This window comes from Staurois parvus, unplaced genomic scaffold (assembly GCF_062004578.1).
Source record: "Staurois parvus isolate SC_StPar_1 unplaced genomic scaffold, SC_StPar_1.0 ptg001748l, whole genome shotgun sequence".
NCBI lineage: Eukaryota > Metazoa > Chordata > Amphibia > Anura > Ranidae > Staurois > Staurois parvus.
Genome location: NW_028319544.1, coordinates 136,979 through 160,510, shown reverse-complemented (window position 1 = coordinate 160,510; position 23,532 = coordinate 136,979). Strand labels below are relative to the sequence as shown.

At 45.1% G+C, this 23,532-nt stretch overlaps 1 protein-coding gene across 1 annotated transcript in view; it reads right to left on the bottom strand.

Moving 5' to 3' along the window:
- Positions 1-4,600: 4,600 nt before the first annotated feature.
- Positions 4,601-23,532, bottom strand: part of GLA (galactosidase alpha) — a 38,673-nt gene continuing 19,741 nt past the window's right edge. Inside the window, exons 4-7 of the mRNA XM_089663687.1 lie at positions 19,437-19,528; positions 18,102-18,263; positions 13,392-13,589; positions 4,601-6,622 (exon numbers count right to left, since the gene is read on the bottom strand). Of these exons, the coding sequence (XP_089519813.1) occupies positions 6,368-6,622; positions 13,392-13,589; positions 18,102-18,263; positions 19,437-19,528 (707 nt within the window). The 3' untranslated portion in view covers positions 4,601-6,367. The remainder of the gene's footprint in view (positions 6,623-13,391; positions 13,590-18,101; positions 18,264-19,436; positions 19,529-23,532) is intronic.

Here is a 23,532-nt window from a genome sequence, read left to right as displayed (position 1 = left end):
AAGGCTAGTGATTCGGGCGGAGACTGAAGGGGTGAGGTGGGGGGTAGAGAGATAGATTTGCGTGTCATCAGCATAGAGATGGTAGTTGAAGCCGTGAGAGCTGTTGCAGGACTACAAGTTCCATCATGTCTCTGCAAGTCACAGCTGTATCTGTCAGTTTTGTAATGTTGCAATGCCTCGTGGGAAATGTAGTTCCCACAACAGCTAGAGAGCCGCAGGTTGCCTACCCCTGGCCTAGATAAAGGGAACACTTTGGCTTTAGAAGCCTCTGATGAAAGCTGCCCTCCCATGACTGGGTATGTACTGGTTCTGTGACGGTGACCCCACTTGCATTGAAGTTGGGGGGTCAGTTGATGTTCTCTAGAAGTAGAAAGTGCTGCGAGTAAAGAGATGGCGGCTTCTCGCGGTGGTTTCCGAAGCGGGTTTTTGTACTCTGTGACACTGTCCGCTATTAGGGCGAAAGGGATAATTAAACCATCGGTGCCGATAAGTAGTCTCGGCTGTTGCCAAAAACGGAAGAAAACGCCCATAGAAAAGGAGAGTGTTAGTACATAAAGCGGAGTTCCACTCAAAAAATAAAAGCAGCTACAAAAACTGTCACTTATTGTCCCATGGTGTGTCCCCTGCAGCCCTTTTCACCAGCCGTCCTGGATTCCATGTTTAGTGTGGGCACCCGGCTGTGACAGCTTGCGGCTTCACAGCCGGGTGCCTGCTGTGCATGCGCGAGTAGCGCTGCGCTTCATGAATGGTCCTGTAGTCTTCTGGGACCTATCGTGTCCCAAAAGACTACAGGGAGGGAGGACACCTTCCGTTTCCGATCGCCTAGGACCGGAAATGGGAGCAGGTAGCTGTCAAATCTGGGTACCCCCTCCCCCAAAGGTGCCAATCCTTAATGGGGAGCAGTCCTTAAAGTGGAACTTCCCCTTTTGGGTGGAGCTCCACTTTAATTATTCCATGGTGCTAACCATGAATGCAGATAGTGTAAATCAAATATAGGTCCAACTTCACGGGCACAAAACAAACAAGCAGTGGAGTGAGCAAAATGAAAACGTGAGGGAAGGCACCAAGAATCTATGGCAGCTTGAAGAAACTTCCAAGCTGATATTGGAGAACCACTGTTGACTAAAATCCACAGTAAACCAACAGTTTGCTAAGCAGCACATGAGGGTCTGTGACATTGGAAGGTTCTATGGTCGAATAACATTACAAAAAAAAAACAGGCTTTTTAGGCATCGGGGCAAATAATCATGTCTGACAAAACCAAGCACTGCGTGTGATAAATGCATCATCCCTACTGTGAAGCCTGGTGGTGGTAGCATGTTAGATGCTTTTATGCAGCAGTGCCTGAAAGATTTCTCGGTATAGGACAGAATGGGAAAAAAAACAAGCTTTATAGCCATCATGCTACACATCATGTTTGACATAACCAAGCACTTCATGCGATAAATGCATCATCCCTACTGTGAAGCCTGGTGGTGGTGGTAGCATGTTATAGAGATGATTTTATGCAGCAGTGCCTGAAAGATTTCTCAGGGTATAGGACACAATGAAAAAAGAATCTTTATAGGCATCAGGCTAAACATCATGTCTGACATAACCAAGCACTGCGTATGATAAATGCATCATCCCTACTGTGAAGCCTGGTGGTGGTGGTAGCATGTTAGATGCTTTTATGCAGCAGTGCCTGAAAGATTTCTCAGGGTATAGGACACAATGAAAAAAGCTTTATAGGCATCAGGCTAAACATCATGTCTGACATAACCAAGCACTTCGTGCGATAAATGCATCATCCCTACTGTGAAGCCTGGTGGTGGTGGTAGCATGTTATGCCCACTGCGCATGCGGGAGAAGCTCTGCACTTCATGAATGATCCTGTAGTCTTCTGGGACCTGTAACAGGGAGAGAGGACACCTTCCGTTTCTGATCACCTAGGCGATTGGACCGGAAATGGGAGCAGGTACCTGTCAAATCTCTTTTTTTTTTATAAAATTTTTTATAGAGATCTTTTTATGCAGCAGTGCCTGAAAGATTTCTCAGGGTATAGGACACAATGAAAAAAGAAGCTTTATAGGCATCATACTAAACATGTCTGACATAACCTAGCACTGTGTGCAATAAATGCATCATCCCTACTGTGAAGCCTGGTGGTGGTGGTAGCATGTTATAGAGATGCTTTTATGCAGCAGTGCCTGAAAGATTTCTCAGGGTATAGGACACAATGAAAAAAGAAGCTTTATAGGCATCATACTAAACATCATGTCTGACATAACCAAGCACTTTGTGCAATAAATGCATCATCCCTACTGTAAAGCCTGGTGGTGGTGGCAATGGTAGCATGTTATAGAGCTCCTCTGGCCCTGAAATATTTCTCAGGCTATAGGATAGAATGAGTACAACAAAATATAAAATCCTGGTGTGCAGGCTTTGTGAAACCTACATCTTAGAGATCTCTTCCAGTCAAACTGACTTTTTTCACAAGTTTATTTCAGTAGAGCAGCATTGAGAATACAAAATAATCAGACTGATACTTTACAGTAGTACAACAAAAAAAGTTAACCCCTTCCAGTCCGGACGCTTTCACCCCCCTTCCAGTCCGGACGCTTTCACCCCCCTTCCAGTCCGGACGCTTTCCCCTCCTTCCAGTCCGGACGCTTTCACCCCCCTTCCAGTCCGGACGCTTTCACCCCCCTTCCAGTCCGGACGCTTTCCCCTCCTTCCAGTCCGGACGCTTTCCCCCCCTTCCAGTCCAGACACTTTCCCCCTCTTCCAGTCCGGACGCTTTCACCCCCCTTCCAGTCCGGACGCTTTCACCCCCCTTCCAGTCCGGACGCTTTCACCCCCCTTCCAGTCCGGGCGCTTTCACCCCCTTCCAGTCCGGACGCTTTCACCCCCCTTCCAGTCCGGACGCTTTCACCCCCCTTCCAGTCCGGACGCTTTCACCCCCCTTCCAGTCCGGGCGCTTTCCCCCCCCTTCCAGTCCGGACGCTTTCCCCCCCCTTCCAGTCCGGACGCTTTCCCCCCCCTTCCAGTCCGGACGCTTTCACCCCTTCCCCCCCAGGCCAATTTTCAGCTTTCAGCGCTGTCGCACTTTGAATGACAATTGCGTGGTCATGCAACACTGTACCCATATGGATTTTTTAGCATTTTTTTGAGACAGATACAACTTTATTTTGGTGGTATTTATTCACCACTGGGATTTTTATTCATTTATTTTTTTTGCTATATAAATGAAAAAATCCAAAAATTTTGAAAGTGTTTTTCTTATAAAATTTTGCAAATCTTTCTTCATAAATTTGGCCAAAATTTATTCAGTTATCTTTTTAGTAAAAAAAAAAATAACCAAATTAGTTTATAACCAGAAATAATTTTTTAAAATTTTTTTTTTTTTTTTTTTACATACTGTCAACCTAGCAGTACAGTGTCACCACGGTGACACTACTACTTGTGGGGGGTGATGATTTTTTTTTTTTTTACACTAATTGCTTTTACATCCATAAAGGCTGTAAAAGCAATCATTTCTCCTCTCTGGCTGCATTCTTGCAGCCATTGAGAAATACTGTGACAGCTGTAATTGGTCACAGCTTGTCACATGGTACAAGGCTGTTGTGAATAGCCCTGTACCATGTGATCTCTGTGATCATTCACAGATTTCACACGTAGTAAGCAATGATGTCAGAAGTGACATCTTGCGTACTACTCTGCATGTGATCACTGATTGGCCAATCAGTGATCACATGATCGGGACCTCACACAAACGATCGGTGTTTCACTGTGTCCGGAGGACACAGCGGGTAGCGGATCGCGGTGCTGCGCGCTCCCAGGGAGCGTGCACGAGCAGGGAGGCCGTTTATATACATGGGCCAGACAGGAAGTGGTTAATAAAACCTGAATAAAATTTACCTATTTTTCATAGGTGCATTGCAGTAATATAGGAACTTTGATTTGCACAGTTAACTAAGATTTTTATAGATAATTTTTTTTTTTCCCATACCTTCATCAGTTTCTCATTTCTTAACGGTTAAGTCCACTGTTACACCCCAAAAATGTGACACCCCCAAACTCACACAGGTTCTTGGACTACATGGTAGATATAAAAGGAGATTGTACAATCAAACCATCTATGGCTGCCTCACTAAATCTGAAGGTTGTGCGCTGTAAAAGGCTGCTAGGGCAAAATCCAGTAGTCTTCTTAAAACAGAAGGTATCTGCTTACCCCCTTCACCCAGAGCTGGACCAAAGCCTAGATGGGAGAGGTTCTTGCCCCTTTAGAGTGTTTCCTTCCTCCAGGTTGCCCCCAGCTGTCACGTTTACTGCCTAGGACTGAGCTGACATTGGCAGCTCAATCCTGCAGATTACACTGAGAGCGATCCACGGTTTAATCAGTTCAGGTCTGGAATGGCCAACCCAGGTCAGGATTCCTGAGAAACTTTTTTTTGCAAAGTGTGGAACTCACACCAGAAGGGTTGCGTCTTCAGGACTGAGCTGTCTGTGTGACCGCCGAGTCCTGCTCCTCATTAAAAGGTGTATGGTTTCCATACACCGCCCTGATGTCTGAGACAACTGCATGCAGTTCGCAATAAAAAGCTCTATACCACGGGTGTCAAACTGGTGGCCCTCCAGCTGTTTTCTTTTAATGATTGTAGCACTAGAATGAAAATCCTTCCTAATCGGAGAGAAAAGCAGCAAATATTCCTTTCTTGTAGTGAATAACATTTGGCCTGTTGACATTAATGCCTTGTGTACCAAACAGACCGAATTATCAGGGAGTGTATCTTTATGTTCAGCCATTCGTTTCTTCATCACTTTTAAAGCTCAATTGAGTAGAAAAGCCTCTTCCCTGCCAGCATGTGGCAGAAAGATCATTGTTCTGTGTGTGGAAGCAGTGGTCTATCTGCAGAGGACCAACACGCCCCTTATTGAGTTGGGTCCAGGGGAGGACTGACCATTTGGAAACTCGGGCACTGCCCGAGGGCCCGGGGTCAGTAGGGGGCCCCATGAGATTCCCCTGGTACCTTTTTCATAGGCTTTTTTGAGTTTGGGCAAGGACACAGGGGCCCCATGATCCCCTATTGCCCGGGGGCCCCATGAATTGTCAGTCCGCCCCTGGTTGGGTCTGTATCTCTCGATAAAGGTCATGCTGACTGGAGGTGTGTTGGACCTCTGCAAAGTTACCACTGCTTACCAACAGAGACTAAAGGTCCTTTTCTGGAGTGGCTCCTGAGTAGCAAAGCCTGTCCCCTGCCAGCATCCTCATTATCCTCCTAAAGCAGCCACAGCCTGAGTAGAGATGCCTCTCCCCTGCCAGCATGTGGCAGAAGGACTATTGTTCTCTGTGTGAAAGCAGTGGTCTATCTGTAGAGGACCAACACGCCCCTTATTGAGTTGGCTCTGTATCTCTCGATAAAGGTCATGTTGACTGGAGGTGTGCTGGACCTCTGCAAAGTTACCACTGCTTACCCACAGAGACCAAAGGTCCTTTTCTGGAGTGGCTTCTGAGTAGCAAAGCCTGTCCCCTGCCAGCTTGTTCATTTTCTTCCTAAAGCAGCCTCAGCCTGAGTAGAAAAGCCTCTCCCCTGCCAGCATGTGGCAGAAGGACTATTGTTCTGTGGGTGGAAGCAGTGGTCTATCTGTAGAGGACCAACACGCCCCTTATTGAGTTGGGTCTGTATCTCTCGATAAAGGTCATGCTGACTGGAGCTGTGTTGGACCCAGGGGCGGATTGACCATTTGGAAACTCGGGCACTGCCCGGGGTCAGTAGGGGGCCCCATGAGATGCCCCTGGTACCTTTTTCATAGGCTTTTTTGAATTTGGCAAGGACACAGGGGCCCCATGATCCCCTATTGCTCGGGGGCTCCATGAGTTGTCAGTCCGCCCCTGGTTGGACCTCTGCAAAGTTGCCACTGCTTACCCACAGAGAGCAAAGGTCCTTTTCTGGAGTGGCTCCTGAGTAGCAAAGCCTGTCCCCTGCCAGCTTGCTCATTTTCTTCCTAAAGCTGCCACAGCCTGAGTAGAAAAGCCTCTCCCCTGCCAGCATGTGGCAGAAGGACCATTGTTCACTCTGGGGAAATAGTGGTTGTTCTGCAGAGGACTAACCACTATGGAGTAGGGCCTGTAGCTCTGCAGATGCTTCCTGTTGATTGGAAGTGTGTTGGACCTCTGCAAAGATACCACTGCTTACCCACAGAGAGCAAAGGTCCTTCTTTGTCTACAGCATGCATGCTGGCAGGGAGCAGGCTTTTCTACCCATGCTATGGCCGCTTTAAAAAGAAAAAAGGACTGTAACGCATACATTCCAGAACATAAGGTGTTGTATTTGGCTGATTGATGCTGAGGCTTCAACTGGGCTTTGAGGAGCCAACGATTTTCTTACTCCAGCCTCAGCAGCACGGTTCCCGATGGATTCACCGGCACTTTCAAGACTTGAGAGGAATTATAATATCCATATTCATAGCGCTTTGGAAGCAACTGCGTGACGTAGCAAGCGTCACAAGATAGTCCATCCCAGAGAATGGCTCGTACCAACAGAAAATAACGAGGACCGCCTATTTCTTCACGATTTGTTACCGAGATGGCCAAAGATCCACTCGCCAGGGGTTTCTCCCACAGATCAAAATTATTAACCTGAAAGAAGAACAAACAAAGGTTGATATAAATCCAAATATCACCATTAAAGCTTTCAGTTCAATACAGTCCAGGTCAGGGACGGACTGACCATTTGGAAACTAGGGCACTGCCCCAGGGCCCGGGGTCAGTAGGGGGCCCCATGAGATGCCCCTGGTACCTTTTTCATAGGCTTTTTTGAGTTTGGGCAAGGACACAGGGACCCCATGATCCCCTATTGCCCGGGGGCCCCATGAGTTGTCAGTCCGCCCCTGGTCCAGGTGCATCAGAACAAAAGATGTGCAAAGTCTTAAAGTTGGTTTTCTCTAGAAAGTAACCACCGCTGAGTAGAGAAGCCTGCCCCCATACCAGCATGCTGCAGAGAAGAACTCTTGCTTTCTGTGGGGAAGTAGGGGGTCTTTTCTCGGAGGTCCAATATGCGAACTGCTGATTTAAAACTAAACCTTTCCAACAAGCAAGGAGCGTGGATTTGCCGATAGCAGAGTTATGGGTCTAGTTTGCTAATTTGCAAAAAAAAAAAAAAAAAAACACTGTTAGTCTAGATTCACACCTATGCAGGTTTGCGTTTGAGGCGTTTCTGCATTGCGTTTTGCGTCTTTGCACTTGTGTTTTTGTCTCGTTTTTCTTTTCATTTTTTTTTTATTTTTCTTGTTGCTAGGCAGATTTTCAACGCAAAACACGGCAAAAACACAGTACATGCTTTTCTGCAGCGTTTCCATTGAAGTCTGTAGAACCAAAAACATAACATTTTGCGTTAACATCCTTGGCGGTATTCCCGAGTGTAGCTCGGGGTAAAGTTTCAGTACCAAAAGCGGTAACCCCGAGCTACACTCGGGCTTACCATGCGGCGTTGCTCAGGGAGTCCCTGCAGCACTTACCTTGTCCTTCACTCCTGCGATGTGTCCCCTGCAGCGTCCCCAGCCATCTCCTCCGGCCGATGCCGGCATCCGGCTTCTGTGTTCCGGTCCCTGTGACATCGGAAAGTACAGGCGCCGGAACCGGCGGCAAATTTGAAATTTTTTAAAAATTTCATTTTTTTTTAAATGATTATTACATAGTAAAACATTGCTGTATCAAACCATTTCACATACATTTTGTCCCGAGTGCTTTGTCCTGTGTCCTGCCTGCATTTTGACTGTTCTTTCTGCCTGGAAACTGAGAAACGTCCATGGCGTCCATAAAGCGTCCCTTTAGGTCAAAAGCGGTTTTAGACCGGCTAGAGAACAGCGATAGTAAATCAGAACCACTTGCAGAATTGAGTGATAATGATTGGTGGGGGAAATTCCTCATCAGACACTGAAAACGATTTTGCGACTTTGCTCAGCAATGTGCGAATTTGCCTCTGTATTTCAAATTTCAGTGTTTTTGGTTTGATTATATTATTGAATTAAATTTATTATTATATTATTATTTTTTATGATTATTAAATTATAATTTATGATTTTGTGTTTCAAATTTTATCATCCCCGGGATGTTTACTAGACTCTTGTTCAGACAGATTTCACTGAGTTATTCCTAAAAATTACAGCCTACAATAAAAAACTACATATTTCCATGCAAAAAATGTACTGCTTTCAGCACAAAAAAAAAAATTGGAAAGAATCATACCGCCGAGGAGGTTAATAAGAGTCCCTGACCCTTTCCAAAGAAAACATGGAGATGTGAACCTGTCCCATAGGAAATCATGTTAAGTGGACTGTACTGCATTTCTGCAAAACGTGGCAGAAACCGCTTAGGTGTGAATCTAGGGTTAGGCTTTATTTACAAAGTGGAGGGGAGTGTGCAAGCCACGGCTGTAGAGCTTTGCTGCAGTGTAGCATGGCAAAAATTATGTGGCGCTGTAATTTTTTTTAACGGGGTTCAGTAAGGCTGAGGTCAGGTATTGATGTTGGATGAAGAACCAGCAAACACAAATGCTCCTGCGCTTGGGGATGGACTCGATGCTACAACCACATTAAGAATGTCCTGGAACATGCACACCTTGCTGCCCTCAAATGGACCGGGGGAATCCAAATATACTGAATGGGGAAAGAACAAAAAGAGGGCGCACAGGCCTAGTGCATTACCATAAAAAATGTTTAATAAAAAATAAAGTAGGTGTTGTACTCACAAACGACAATATAGTCAAGGCACATCATAGAAGAACAGCTGGATCAACACCGCGCTGAGTAACAGTCCACAATAGGGAGTTTAGACATCCAAAAGGCTGACGCGTTTCGAGGACTTGCCTCTTCCTCAGACATTTTTTATGGTAATGCACTAGGCCTGTGCGCCCTCTTTTTGTTCTTTCCCCATTGATGTTGGATGAGAAGACCTGATCCCAAAGGTGTTCAGTAGGGCTGAGGTCAGGTACTGATGTTGGATGAGAAGACCTGATCCAAAAGGTGTTCAGTAGGGTAGATGTTAGGCACTGATGTTGGATGAGAAGACCTGATCCCAATGGTGTTCAGTACGGTAGAGGTCAGGCACTGATGTTGGATGAGAAGACCCGATCCCAATGGTGTTCAGTACGGTAGAGGTCAGGCACTGATGTTGGATGAGAAGACCCGATCCCAATGGTGTTCAGTACGGTAGAGGTCAGGCACTGATGTTGGATGAGAAGACCCGATCCCAATGGTGTTCAGTAGGGTAGAGGTAAGGCACTGATGAATGAGAAGACCTGATCCCAATGGTGTTCAGTAGGGTAGAAGTTAGGCACTGATGGATGAGAAGACCTGATCCCAATGGTGTTCAGTAGGGTAGATGTTAGGCACTGATGAATGGGAAGACCTGATCCCAATGGTGTTCAGTAGGGTAGAGGTCCGGCACTGATGTTGGATGAGAAGACCTGATGCCAATGGTGTTCAGTAGGGTTGAGGTCAGGTACTGATGTTGGATGAGAAGACCTGATCCCAAAAGGTGTTCTGTAGGGCAGAGGTTAGGCACTGATGGATGAGAAGACCTGATCCCAATGGTGTTCAGTAGGGTAGAGGTCAGGCACTTATGTTGGATGAGATGACCTGATCCCATTAGTGTTCAGTAGGGTTGAAGTCAGGTACTGATATTCAATGAGAAGACCTGATCCCAAAGGTGTTCAGTAGGGTTGAGGTCAGAGCTCTGTGTAGGACACTCAAGTTCCTCCTCACGAAACTGGTCAAACTATTAGGGGAGTGTACATGCCGTGGCTGTAATGCTTTGCTGCATCATGGTGTGGCAAAAATGACAACACTCCCCCCAATCATGTTCAGCAGGCAGTACCACCCACCAAATGTGATCCATTCACCTGAATGGGGCTGTACTGCAATACATATGGTTGTGGAACAGTGGTGTAGCTTTTTAGGCATTAAAACAGGCAGTGAGAGAAGTCGATGCCTCCTCACCACCAAACACCCTTTGAAGAGCGATCCACTGTGGATTGTTCCTTGGAGACCACCGAAAGTGGTATTGAGCCCTAAGGGGCTCATTTACACATGAATATGAAAATTACGCAGGATACTGCATATAACATGGCCCATATGTTGTATGCATGTAACTTTTACATACGTAGAGTGCATAGTGAGGATGGACCCTATTTTCTTTCGCCACCTCCGCTGATTTCACATTATTGATTTTTATATGTTCTCCTAATTGACCTTGGCTAACTATACAGGACTGAAGGCTATGGTTGTTCCGTGCCTGTGCAGTCGCCACGAGTGGCTCATTCAGGTCCAAACCATCAATAGGGTGTAATCAGTGGCTGTTATAATGCAATGGCCGCAGTGGAGAATCATCCATTCGCACTGTATGGCGTGCGTGAAGGAATCTGTTCGACTTTTTTTCTTTTCAGCCCACCGACCGAACAAAAAATAATCTAAATGTGTGTGGCCAGCTTTAGTTTTTTTTAAACAGATTGATATGCATTGTAACATTTTTACAGGTTTGACTTTTGCATTTAAAAATTGCATCCATGATTGTTGCCTTTTTGCATGCATTTCACTGCACACGGATGACTGCGTGTTAAATCAAAGCTGTATGAAAGTGTATAGGGACTCAATATGCAAACATACACTATATGGCCAAAACACTGACAAATGACCATCACACCTACATACGTTTGTAGGACATCCCATTCCAAAACCTTTAATATTGAGTTGCGCATGTCCCTTCGATGCCATAATGGGCTCTACTTTTCTGGAAAGGCTTTCCATGGGATTTTGGAGTGTGTCTGTGGGAATTTGTGTCCGTTCAGCTGTTCTAGTACTCTCCAAATCACTGCCAGGACTTCCAGCGGTGCTTTCAAAATCACAGTCAGGATCTTCAATGGTGCTCACAGAATCCCTACCAGGACTTCCAATGGTGCTCGCAACATCGCTGCCAGGACTTCCAATGGTGCTTGCAACATCGCTGCCAGGAATTCCAATGATGCTTGCAAGATCGCTGCCAGGACTTCCACTGGTACTTTCAGAATTACTGCCAGGACCTCCAATGTTACTCAGAAAATCACATGTAGGACTTTCAATGGTGCTCAAAGAATCCATGATAGGACTTCCAGTATTGCTTGTAACATCACTGCCAGGACTTCTGATGGTGCTTGCAACATCACTGCCAGGACTTCCAATGGTGCTTGCAACATCGCTGCCAGGACTTCCAATGGCGCTTGCAACATCGCTGCCAGGACTTCCAATGTTGCTTGCAACATCGCTGCCAGGACTTTCAATGGCGCTTGCAACATCGCTACCAGGATTTCCAGTGTTACTCAGAAAATCATAGGTTGGACTTTCAATGGTGCTCAAAGAATCCGTGATAGGACTTCCAGTATTGCTTGCAACATCACTGCCAGGACTTCCAATGGTGCTTGCAAAATCACAGCCAGGACTTTCAATGGTGCTCACAGAATCCCTGCCAGGACTTGCAATATTGATTGCAACATCACTACCAGGACTTCCAATGGTGCTTGCAACATCGCTGCCAGGAATTCCAATGGTGCTTGCAAGATCGCTGCCAGGACTTCCACTGGTACTTTCAGAATTACTGCCAGGACCTCCAATGTTACTCAGAAAATCACATGTAGGACTTTCAATGGTGCTCAAAGAATCCATGATAGGACTTCCAGTATTGCTTGCAACATCACTGCCAGGACTTCTGATGGTGCTTGCAACATCACTGCCAGGAATTCCAATGTTGCTTACAAAATCCCTGGCAGGACTTCCATAGTTCTCTGAAACAACTCTGGGGATGCCCTCTGGTCAGAAGGGTATTTAAACTCCAGATTGGGAAGTATCTGGTGCTGTCTCTTCTTGCCAGCTACCCTGCTTTGGTAAAAGGACCTACAGTACACTACCGATTGCCTGTGTCATTGTTGACCTGGACTGACCTATGACTGCTCTCTTGCCTGCCCACAACCTCTGCCTGGATCTGGCTACTCTTTTGTGTAATTATTTCTCCACACTGTAGTCGTTCTGTTCCAGTTACCCTCTTGGTGGGGCAATCCAGAGAGTTGTAACCCGTTGACAGCTTGCAGCAAAGTAAACAGGGGCCATTAGGGTTCCAGTATATCCCCACTATCAGGAGCTGTGGTGTAGACCAACTTCAGAAGAGCCTACCTGCCAGATGGTGCCATAACATCAACCAAAACAGGTACTGATGTTTGGCGAGAAGACCAGGCTTGCAATATTACAGTATCTCAAAGGGTGTTCAGTATAGTTAAGGTCAGGGCTCTGTCCAGACCACCCGAGTACCTCCACACCAAAGCAGACTTTATGGAGCTGGCTTTGTACACAGGGGCCCAGTCATGCTGGAACAGAAAAAGGCCTTCACCAAACTTAGCACAAGGTTGGAAGAGCACAATTGTCCACAATGTCTTTTATGCTGTAGGATTAACAGCACCCTTCGCTGAAAAAACCTACATTTAATCATTTGGAGGATGTCCACCTAGTTTTGGAACTATAGTGTAATTTGAGATGAGGTGTTTGGAAACTTTGTCCTTCATTACAAACTCTAAATTTAGGGAACACTGCATTATGGGTGGCACGTCTGCCTTGCAGTAAATGGGTCATGGGTTCAATTCCCGACCATGGCACCTCCTGCATGGAGTTTGCATGTTCTCCCTGTGCTTGCGTGGGTTTCCTCCGGGTGCTCTGGTTTCCTCCCACACTCCAAAGACATGCTCGTAGGTTAATTGGCTCCTGTCTAAATTGGCCCTAATATGTGTATGTATGAATGTGAGTTAGGGACCTTAGATTGTACGCCCCTTGAGGGTTAGGGACCTTAGATTGTACTCCCCTTGAGGGTTAGGGACCTTAGATTGTACGCCCCTTGAGGGTTAGGGACCTTAGATTGTACGCCCCTTGAGGGTTAGGGACCTTAGATTGTACGCCCCTTGAGGGTTAATGGACCTTAGATTGGACGCCCCTTGAGGGTTAGGGACCTTAGATTGTACGCCCCTTGAGGGTTAGGGACCTTAGATTGTACGCCCCTTGAGGGTTAATGGACCTTAGATTGTACGCCCCTTGAGGGTTAGGGACCTTAGATTGTACGCCCCTTGAGGGTTAATGGACCTTAGATTGTACGCCCCTTGAGGGTTAGGGACCTTAGATTGTACACCCCTTGAGGGTTAGAGACCTTAGATTGTACGCTCCTTGAGGGTTAGGGACCTTAGATTGTACGCCCCTTGAGGGTTAGGGACCTTAGATTGTACGCCCCTTGAGGGTTAGGGACTGATGTGAATGTACAATATATATGTAAAGCGCTACGTAAATTGACAGCCTATATAAGTACCTGAAATAAATACATTTCTAGACACTTTTATTACCTTAAGTAACCTGTATCCTTGTATTCCTAGAGGATCTTGATTGATGGCTATGACCTCTTGGTTCTGAAGGAGAGCTGTAGACTCTGGGCTTATTGCCCGCAAGTCATTGGACATTAATAAAGGTGCAGCCATGATTGCCCAAAGAGCCATTTGTGTAACTTGCTGATCCCAACTCAATCCAAAGTTACCTATAACAAGCTTAAAAAAAAAAAAAACAAGGGTTCAGAAAGTCTGAAGTTATATGGAGAAGAATTGAGAGAAAACAAAAGCATGCCTTTGAGGGTAAATAGGTTAGGTCTTAAAATATCTAAATATCTTTGGATTTTTAGGTGTAAAAGGCTGTAGGGTTGCTTGTGAAATCAGAAAAATGTGCTGTAAACCAGTTTAAATTTTTGTTTATTGGAAAATTCCCCCAGCTGCTTCTCCTCTAAGATACTTCCTCCCCTTGCTGAGCAGCAGATTGGTTTGCTCAGTTGAAGCAATGTCTCAGCCAAGGATTGACCACCATTAGACCCTGGGACCCACCAGTTAGTTAACCTATAACCCTTTCCTTATATTCCTTTTTGGAATGAAATTAATCTTTTGATTCCCCTATGTTTATTCCGTTATCCGTAGATGGATATCTGATGCCCATTATATTTTCCAACCTTATCCTGTTACGCTTAGATGGATATCTGATGCCCATTATGTTCTTCAACCTTTTTTGGACATTATAGGCCAATTAGACCTTTAGACAGAATATACTTTTATATTTCTCTGCAATTTTCAACAGATAAAATCGCTTAAGTTAATTTTTATTAATTAACATCTCATGATTTCTTTTTTGAAATAAAATTAGTTTCTGATCTTTGTCTCTTTCCTACTATGTCTAGATGGATGTTTGAAGTCCATTGTTTCCTCTCCTATGGTTGTGGATGTATAGGTCAAATAGATCCTTGTTAGGTTATACCTATATATCCTTCTAAAGCATTTAACAGGTAAAATTGCCCAAAGTTAACTTTAACCTATTGAATTATGATCTCTTCATATCTTCCGTTAAATGTAATTAATTTCTTTTTTGTCTATCCCATTATGCCTGGATGATATTTGATGCCCATTATATCCTCTACAACTGTTTTGGACGTGTAGGCCAATTAAGATCTTTTTTAGGTCATTTTCTCCTAGCTCCGTGAGCTTTCACATCCAGGGTGAGCCATTGAGTCCCATATATATGTATATATAATTTGATTAAATACCCTGTATTGGATATATTAAAGTTGTTTGGTAATTGAACAGTTTTCCTTTGATATACCTTTAGACTGCCTTGGCGGTAGAAATTTCTTCAAAAAAATCTCCCCTGAAGAAGCCCGTGAGGGCGAAACATGTAGGGAGTAACTACAATTACATAACCAAGTTTGAATCTCAGTTGTATTCTTAGAACTGAAATTGTTTTTAGGTTTCTATATTTTTTCCTTTCTTGTATTTTTTTACAAAAATACAAAATAAAAATTATATAACTTTTTAATATGTTTGGTATTCATGTTCATGCACCCTGAAAGTCCCATCTTCTCTATTGAATACTTGGGACCGAACAGTTTTGCAATAAGTGCCTAATCACCATGAAACCCAGAGACGGGTCCTGCTAGAAAAAGACAATCAAGACAGCCAGAATGTGTTCTATTAAGACACACACAATTCTACGCAAAGTGGCCACTGTGGGTAATAAGCCAATGCATGGGACCCTGTTGGATCTCTGCCTAAGAACTCTTTTGCTACAAGCATTATCTGCCCATGTTGCTCCTTATTTAACCACCTTCCGCCCGCCCTCTAGTACAATGACGGGTGCAAGGTGGTTCTCTCGTTCTGATAGGACGTCATATGACGTCCTACCATTCTCACTGCCCACGCGTGGCACAGGATCGCCGGCGCGCTGTGTCCCTCGGACACAGCGGATCACGGAAAGAGTCAAAGATGTCGGCTCGGTCATGTGATCAGCTGTGTCCAATCACAGCTGATCACATGTAAACACGGAAATGCCGGTTATCGGCATTTCTCTCCTCTCGAGCTGTCACGCTGACAGAGGAGAGGAGAGCCGGTAATCGGCTTTCCGCGGAGGGGACATCTACACTGATCATCAGAGCACTGATGATCAGTGTGCCCTGATGATCAGTGTGGCCCCAGAAGTGCCACCTGTCAGTGCCCATCAGTGCCATGTGCCAGTGCCCATCAGTGCCACATCAATGCCACATAGTGCATACCAGTGCACATCAATGCCACATATCAGTGCCCATCTGAGCTGCCTTTCAATGTCACCAATCAGTGCCAGTCATTGCCACCTATCAATGCCAATCAGTGCCACCTATCAGTGCTGACAATCAGTGCCAGTCAGTGTCGCCTATCAGTGCGCATCAGTGCCAGTCAGTGCTGTCTATCAGTGCCAGTTAGTGCCGCCTATCAGTGCCAGTCAGTGCTGCCTATCCGTGCCGCCTATCAGTGCCGTGTATCAGTGTCATGTATCAGTGCTGCCTTTCAGTGCCCACAGTGATGCCTGTCAATGCCCATCAGTGCAACCTACCAGTGCCTCCACAGCAGAGCCCATCAGTGCCACCTATCAGTGTCCATCAATGCAGCCTATCAGTGCCCATCACTGCAGCCTCATTAGCGCACATCATTGAAGGAGAAAAATCACATATTTACAAAATTGTATAACAAAAACTAAAAAATTTTTGTCTTCAAAATTTTCAGTGGTTTTTGGTTTGTTTAAGAAAAAATAAAAATCCCCGAGGTGATTAAATACCACCAAAAGAAAGCTCTGTCTGTTTCAAAAAAATGATAAAAATTTCATATGGGTACAGTGTTGCATGACCGCGCAATTGTCATTCAAAGTGTGACAGCGCTGAAAGCTGGAAATTGGCCTGGGCAGGAAGGGGGTATAAGTGCCCTGTAGGCCGGAAGGGGGTATAAGTGCCCGGTAGGCAGGAAGGGGGTAGAAGTGCCCGGTAGGCAGGAAGGGGGTAGAAGTGCCCGGTAGGCAGGAAGGGGGTAGAAGTGCCCTGTAGGCAGGAAGGGGGTAGAAGTGCCCTGTAGGCGAGGGGTTAAACACATCAATCAGCCCTGAAGAAGGAAACACAGGAATGAAATGTGTGGAGTTGCTGTTAGTCCTTCAGCAAAATGTCCTACATCACAGACGTCAAGCTAGCGGCCCTCCAGCTGTTGCCAAACTACAAGTCCCATGAGGCATTGCAAGACTGACAGTTACAAGCATGACTCTCAAAGGCAGAGGCATGATGGGACTTGTAGTTTGGCAACAGCTGGAGGGCCGCCAGTTTGACACCCCTGGTCTATACTAGCGGTTCTGGATGCAACTGAGCCCAAGGACAAAAATGTAATGGGATAAAAAGGCAATTGGTTGCAGGCTTTCCTGGCAAAACCAAGACTTTCAAAATGTAAAGCTGACCATACTATACGATTTCTCTTGTTCAACCACGTCGGTATTGATGGATGAATGTCTCCTGCCAGATATTGTATTCCAACAGTCAGCATCCAGGGCTGTCAGAAAGCCTGAACCCTGACTGCATTTGATGCTTGAGGTAGTGGATTTGTTGGCCCCGGAGCCGTAGGTGGACGTTACCTGATATATACGATTGGTTTTATAGACATGTTGTGCTTCTTTTAACTCTTCATTCACTTTGCCTATGGATCTTTGCTCTTCTATATAGAGTGAATCACTAATAGAGGAACTTCGTTTACCCCGTGTTTTTTTCCCTTGTATCTTTTTCTCTGGTGTTTTGCACAATTCATATACTCACCTTTCGAGTGAATCTAGCATTGTCCCACTGTAATCCATTGCACTACTGTCCAGGGGCGGACTGACAACTCATGGGGCCCCCGGGCAATAGGGGATCATGGGGCCACTGTGTCTTTGACCAAACTCAAAAAAGCCTATGAAAAAAGGTACCAGGGGCATCTCATGGGGCCCCCTACTGACCCCGAGCCCTCGGGCAGTGCCCGAGTTTCCAAATGGTCAGTCCGCCCCTGCTACTGTCACACACTGGGTCCCATGCTGCCATCTTGCTGATGTCATAAGGAGCCGGTTAGCTCTTCCTGATTCGGGTCCCCTGATGATGCATCGCATCTCCAACTGTTGTATGGAACCTGAACCATCTTGGGATATGTGACGTGTATATCCCAGGAGGCTTCAGAGAGCAGATGAGGATATTCTCGCCTAAGCCAGAATGGTGGCTGGAGGACGGGGCGAACAAAAAAAAAAAAATTGTGAGGCAAACAGGAGTGGAATATTGCCTAGTGCATCTAATGGATAAAGTGCCAATTAAAGTTTCCATATATCTTCTCATCAGTATGGGGTCTACTAAGCAACCCACTACCTGGGCCTTGTGATAACACATTCTGCACCCCTAAAAACTTTCTTTATTCCTCCACTTCTAGAATGTGATCACTACTGCCCTCCATATTAGCACCTCTATAGCCAGGTAATAAATACTACATTAACACCATTACAGCAAAAGAGAGAACACCACCATCACTGTTGGAACCACTGTAGGCATGGATTGGTCATAATCTATACCAAGTTGTTAGGCAATACTGGTCAAGTTTCAATTTTTCACATTTAGGATTTTCAAAATGGCTGCAATTTTTTATGGAAGAAAACATTCTATATACAGTATCTAATTTATGTGGTAATGTCTTAAAATAGAACTGTTATTCCCTCACCATGTCTGGATCGTTCCAAGCTCCTGGACCCGCTGCAGGAACCAGCTGTTCTTGGAGAGTGGCGGTAAAATCCAAGATCATCTTCACACTTGCCCATGAGTCATCAATATCACCAAAATTTCTCCATGAGTTGCAGTATTCAGCAACTTCCGTATAGTTAACCTAAGAATTGTAAAAAAATAAGTTTTATCATTAAAAGAATTTCAAAAATATAGATTTTTACAAAGTTGCAACTACATGAATATGAATCTATTGTTTTTGTTACCAGGAAAATAATGCTACAAGCTTTCGGTGCAGCGTAGAGGTACAATGGTGCAGGTGATTATTATTGTTATGGATTGTTGTGTCTTAGTTTAAATTTTATGTAAAGCCAAAATGCTTATTTTCAGGTTGCGATAAAGTGGGGAAGGGTTGAAATGTTTACCAGGTTATTTTTTGCCTCAACTAAATTTGTGGTGGTGTTGTAATTTTTTCCAAAGATGTTCAGTAGGATTGATCAGTCCTGATGTTGGATGAGAAGACCTGATCCCGAAGACGTTCAGTAGGGTTGAGGTCGGGTACTGATGTTGGATAAGAAGAACTTATCTCAAAGGTTTTCTGTAGGGTTGAAGTCAGATCCCGATGTTAAATGAGAAGACCTGGTCCCAAAGATGTTCAGTAGGGTTGAGGTCAGGTCGTAATGTTGAATGAGAAGACCTGATCCCAAAGGGGTTTAGTAGGGTTGAAGTCAGGTACTGATGTTAAATGAGAAGACCTGGTCCTAAAGATGTTCAGTAGGGTTGAGGTCAGGTCGTAATGTTGGATGAGAAGACCTGATCCCAAAGGGGTTTAGTAGGGTTGAAGTCAGGTCCTGATGTTAAATGAGAAGACCTGGTCCCAAAGATGTTCAGTAGGGTTGAGGTCAGGTCGTAATGTTGGATGAGAAAACCTGATCCCAAAGGGGTTTAGTAGGGTTGAAGTCAGGTACTGATGTTAACTGAGAAGACCTGATCCCAAAGGTGTTCAGTAGGGTTGAGGTCAGGTCCTGATGTTGGATGAAAAGACCTGATCCCAAAATGGTTTAGTTGGGTTAAAGTCAGGGCTCTGTGAAGGACACTCAAGTTCCTCCACATGAAAATGGTCAAACCATGTCTTTGTGGATCTGAATCTGAGAAGTTAATGCTTCCAGCTCATCCAGGGACTTGTAAGCTGCAATATATTTCATTTTTATTTTTGCATTTACTTTAAGCTAATAACCAGGGGATCTACCCCTACTTTTGAAACTAGAAATCTTCTGAATCAGACCAAGAAGAAACATACAGACTATAACCGTTGAAAGTATATTATTCCACTTACATGTGCTTCTTGACGAGCATACAGCGGCCATTCACAGGAATATACAATATCTCTCCCGGTACGGTTTAACGCAATCGCCATACGACGGTACCCTGCAACGATAGAGTAGCATAAAGGATGGGATGTATATTTAGGTTTCATATGCCAGTAGTTAAAAGCCAGATGGGCTGGTTCTGTAAGAACTGACTTGTTTTCCTAAAACTGTGGAAAAACCAAAAACATCCAGTGAGTGTTAGATCTAAGGACAGAAATGCCTGGCTAATAAGACGGGTCAGAAGAAAATGGCCAGACTGGTTGGAGGGGACACTAGGCTACGGTAACTCAAATAACCACCCTTTTCAACTGTGGAGAGCACCACAGAATGCACAACACATCAAACTTTTACATGGCTGTGCAAAAGACCACAATGGGTTTCTGTAAGCCAAAAACAGCTGAGGGTGGAGTAGGCACAGGATCACCAAAACTGGATAGATGAAGACTGGAAAAATGTAGCCTGGTATGATGAACCTGTTAAGGCACACAGATTTTTTTGGCCGGCCTACTGATCTGAATCTAGTAGAACACCTCTGGCATGTGGGCGTATTGGAGATTCACAGCATGAATGTGTAGCTAACAAATCTTAAAAAATTTCCATGTCAACATGGAACAGAATCTTAAAGGCTTGTTTATGGAACGTGGAACCCGTGCCAAAAACATAAGGGAGACCCAACCCAGTATTAACATAAGGTTCCTCATAAAATGCTTGGCTGTGTATGTGCAGGAAAAAAACAAAAATGGTGATATGTTCACATATATTTGTAGTATACTTCTAAGGACGTAAGGATAAGGATGAGAAGACCTGATCCCAAAGATGTTGATTAGGGTTGAGGTCAGGTACTGATGTTGGATGAGAAGACCTGATAGGTCTTATAGGAACAATTAAACTAGAAGGAAATCAATACTACCACCTAGTTTAAAATGTTGCCCTCCCGTTGTTCTCATCTTTCCTGCATACACTTCATAATAAATCTCAATACTTATAACTTTTTTTTTTTTTTAACGTTTTCCTGATGCTCATGTGACTGGATAGTGTCTCTCTCTATGCATGGATTGTAGGCCTGACTTGTTTCCAGGGCTGACAAGACCTTAAAGCTGAAGTTTAGGCATGGCAATTTTTTACATAGTTACATTGGTCCAGCTTGGTATGTGTATACCATACCTTTGGGATCCCTCTAGAACAGCTGCTCCTAACCAGGGTTCTGTGGAACCCCAAGTTTCTTCCAGAGGTTGGTAGGGGTCCCTTGAGCTGTGGCTAATTGAGCTCCCATCTGATAGTACCTGCATAGTTTCTTGAAGAGTCAGTGGCATGACACAAATAATCCTTTTATCTATCTGTAAGGGTGGCATTGTGACCATTACGGTAAGAGGACATTGTTCCCACTGACCACCAACGGAGGGACATTGTTCCCACTGACCACCAATGTAAGGAGCATTCTTCCCACTGACCCCCAATGTAAGGAGCATTCTTCCCACTGACCCCCAATGTAAGGGACATTCTTCCCACTGACCTCCAATGTAAGGGAAATTCTTCCCACTGACCACCAATGTAAGGAGCCTTCTTCCCACTGACCACCAATGTAAGGGGCATTCTTCCCACTGACCACCAATGTAAGGGACATTCTTCCCACTGACCACCAATGTAAGGAGCATTCTTCCTACTGACCACCAAAGTAAGGGGCATTTTTCCCACTGACCATCAATAGAAGGGACATAATTCCCATAGACCACCAATGTAATGGACATTCTTCCTACTGACCACCAATGTAAGGGACATTCTTCCCACTGACCCCCAATGTAAGGGACATTCTTCCCCCTGACCACCAATGTAAGGGGCATTCTTCCCACTGACCACCAATGTAAGGAGCATTCTTCCCACTGACCACCAATGTAAGGAGCATTCTTCCTACTGACCACCAAAGTAAGGGGCATTTTTCCCACTGACCATCAATAGAAGGTACATCATTCCCATTGACCACCAATGTAAGAAGCATTCTTCCTACTGACCACCAATGTAAGGAGCTTTCTTCCCACTGACCTCCAATGTAAGGAGCATTCTTCCTACTGACAGCCAATGTAAGGGGACATTTTTCCCCATTGACTCCTGATACATTGGTGTTCCCTGAGACCTGAAAAATATTTTGAAAGCTTCTCTAGGGTAAAAAGGTTGAGAAAATGCTGCTCTTCACTAGCTTCCAAGTCCAAGTAGCTGCCCTGCTGCATTGAGCCATCTAAAAATCGTTTTGCACTTTCCCAATGATTTGATGAGGTGGAGAGGTGGGGTTGTGACATCATGATCTCCACCTCATCTAGTCAGTGAATTATTTGCATTCATTGAGAGAATCAAAGCATTATCTAAATGGTACCCTACCCAGCGGCTGTGTTCAGAATGTAGCAGGGTAGCCGCTTGGTATGGGACCTGGAAGCTACTGGAGATCACTGAAGTGGCTGTGTAGTAGCAGTGCCTACTACAGTGTTTATCAGCTTCTAGAGCAGTGCAGTGGCAGTCAACTTTCCTCCTCAAGTGCAGCTCCCAACATCACCAAAGGGCCACACATATAATTCAGTGTATATTCATTTTTGGAGACAGCAGATTATTATTATTATACAGGATTTATATAGTGCCAGCAGTTTGCGCAGCGATTTACAATATAAAGGGGGACAGTACAATTACAATACAGAAGAAATAGGAGGGCCTTGCTCATGGAGCTTACAATCTAAAGGAAGCGAGAGGTGGTACAAAAGGTGATAGCTGCAGGGGATGATCTGATTACCTGAATAGCTTAATTTTCAAAGATTGCAGGCAGTCAGGGTGGGAGCTGGGGTAGGGAGTACTGGACGTACTGGGATAGGGATTTCCAGAGGATGGGAGAGGTTCTGGAAACATCCTGGAGGCGAGCATGGAAGGAGGTAACAAGGGAGCTAAAGAGCAAGATGTCTTGGGAGGAGCGGAGTGGACGATTTGGACGATATCTGCAGAGGAGGTTGGTGATGTAACTAGGGGCAGTGTTGTGGATGGCTTTGTATGTTGTGGTTAATAGGGGAGAGTTCTGGAGATGTTGCGAAGGTTGAGGTGGCAGGATTTAGCCAGTGATTGGATGCGGGGCCCAAAGGAGAGATCAGAGTCTAGGACAGGGGTGGGCAAACTTTCTGACTTGAGGGCCGCAATGGGTTCATATATTGGACCCGGGGGCCGGACCAAGAGTAGATGAATGATGTGTATGTGTCACCCATAGTAAGTATAGTAATATTCCCCCATAGTAAGCATAGTAATTCATCCCCCATATAGTAATTCATCCCCCATAGTAATTCATCCCCCATAGTAATTCATCCCCCATATAGTAATTCATCCCCCATATAGTAATTCATCCCCCATATAGTAATTCATCCCCCATATAGTAATTCATCCCCCATAGTAATTCATCCCCCATAGTAATTCATCCCCCATAGTAATTCATCCCCCATATAGTAATTCATCCCCCATATAGTAATTCATCCCCCATATAGTAATTCATCCCCCATATAGTAATTCATCCCCCATAGTAATTAATCCCCCATATAGTAATTCATCCCCCATAGTAATTCATCCCCCAGATAGTAATTCATCTCCCAGATAGTAATTCATCCCCCATATAGTAATTCATCCCCCATATAGCAATTCATCCCCCATATAGTAATTCATCCCCCCTATAGTAATTAATTCCCCATATTAAGTCCCCAAGTCCCCCCTGTGTCAATTCACTTACCTTTGCTCCTCGCGTTCCTCTAGCCGTGTTCCCGCGCCGTTCCGGTGTAGCATGAAAATCTGTCTCCTATGAGGATCTGTCCCCCTCGACGTATCTGCGCATGTGCCAGTTTCAGGCATTAGCAGCCGATCGGCGATCTCCGGCACATGCGCAGATACGTCGAGGGGGACAGATCCTCATAGGAGACAGATTTTCATGCTACACCAGTCTCCTGACAGCCATCCTGACAGTATCACGCTCCACGGGCCGGATTAAAAGGTCCGCCGGGCCGTAGTTTGCCCATTGCTGGTCTAGGACTACACCTAGCACCCCGG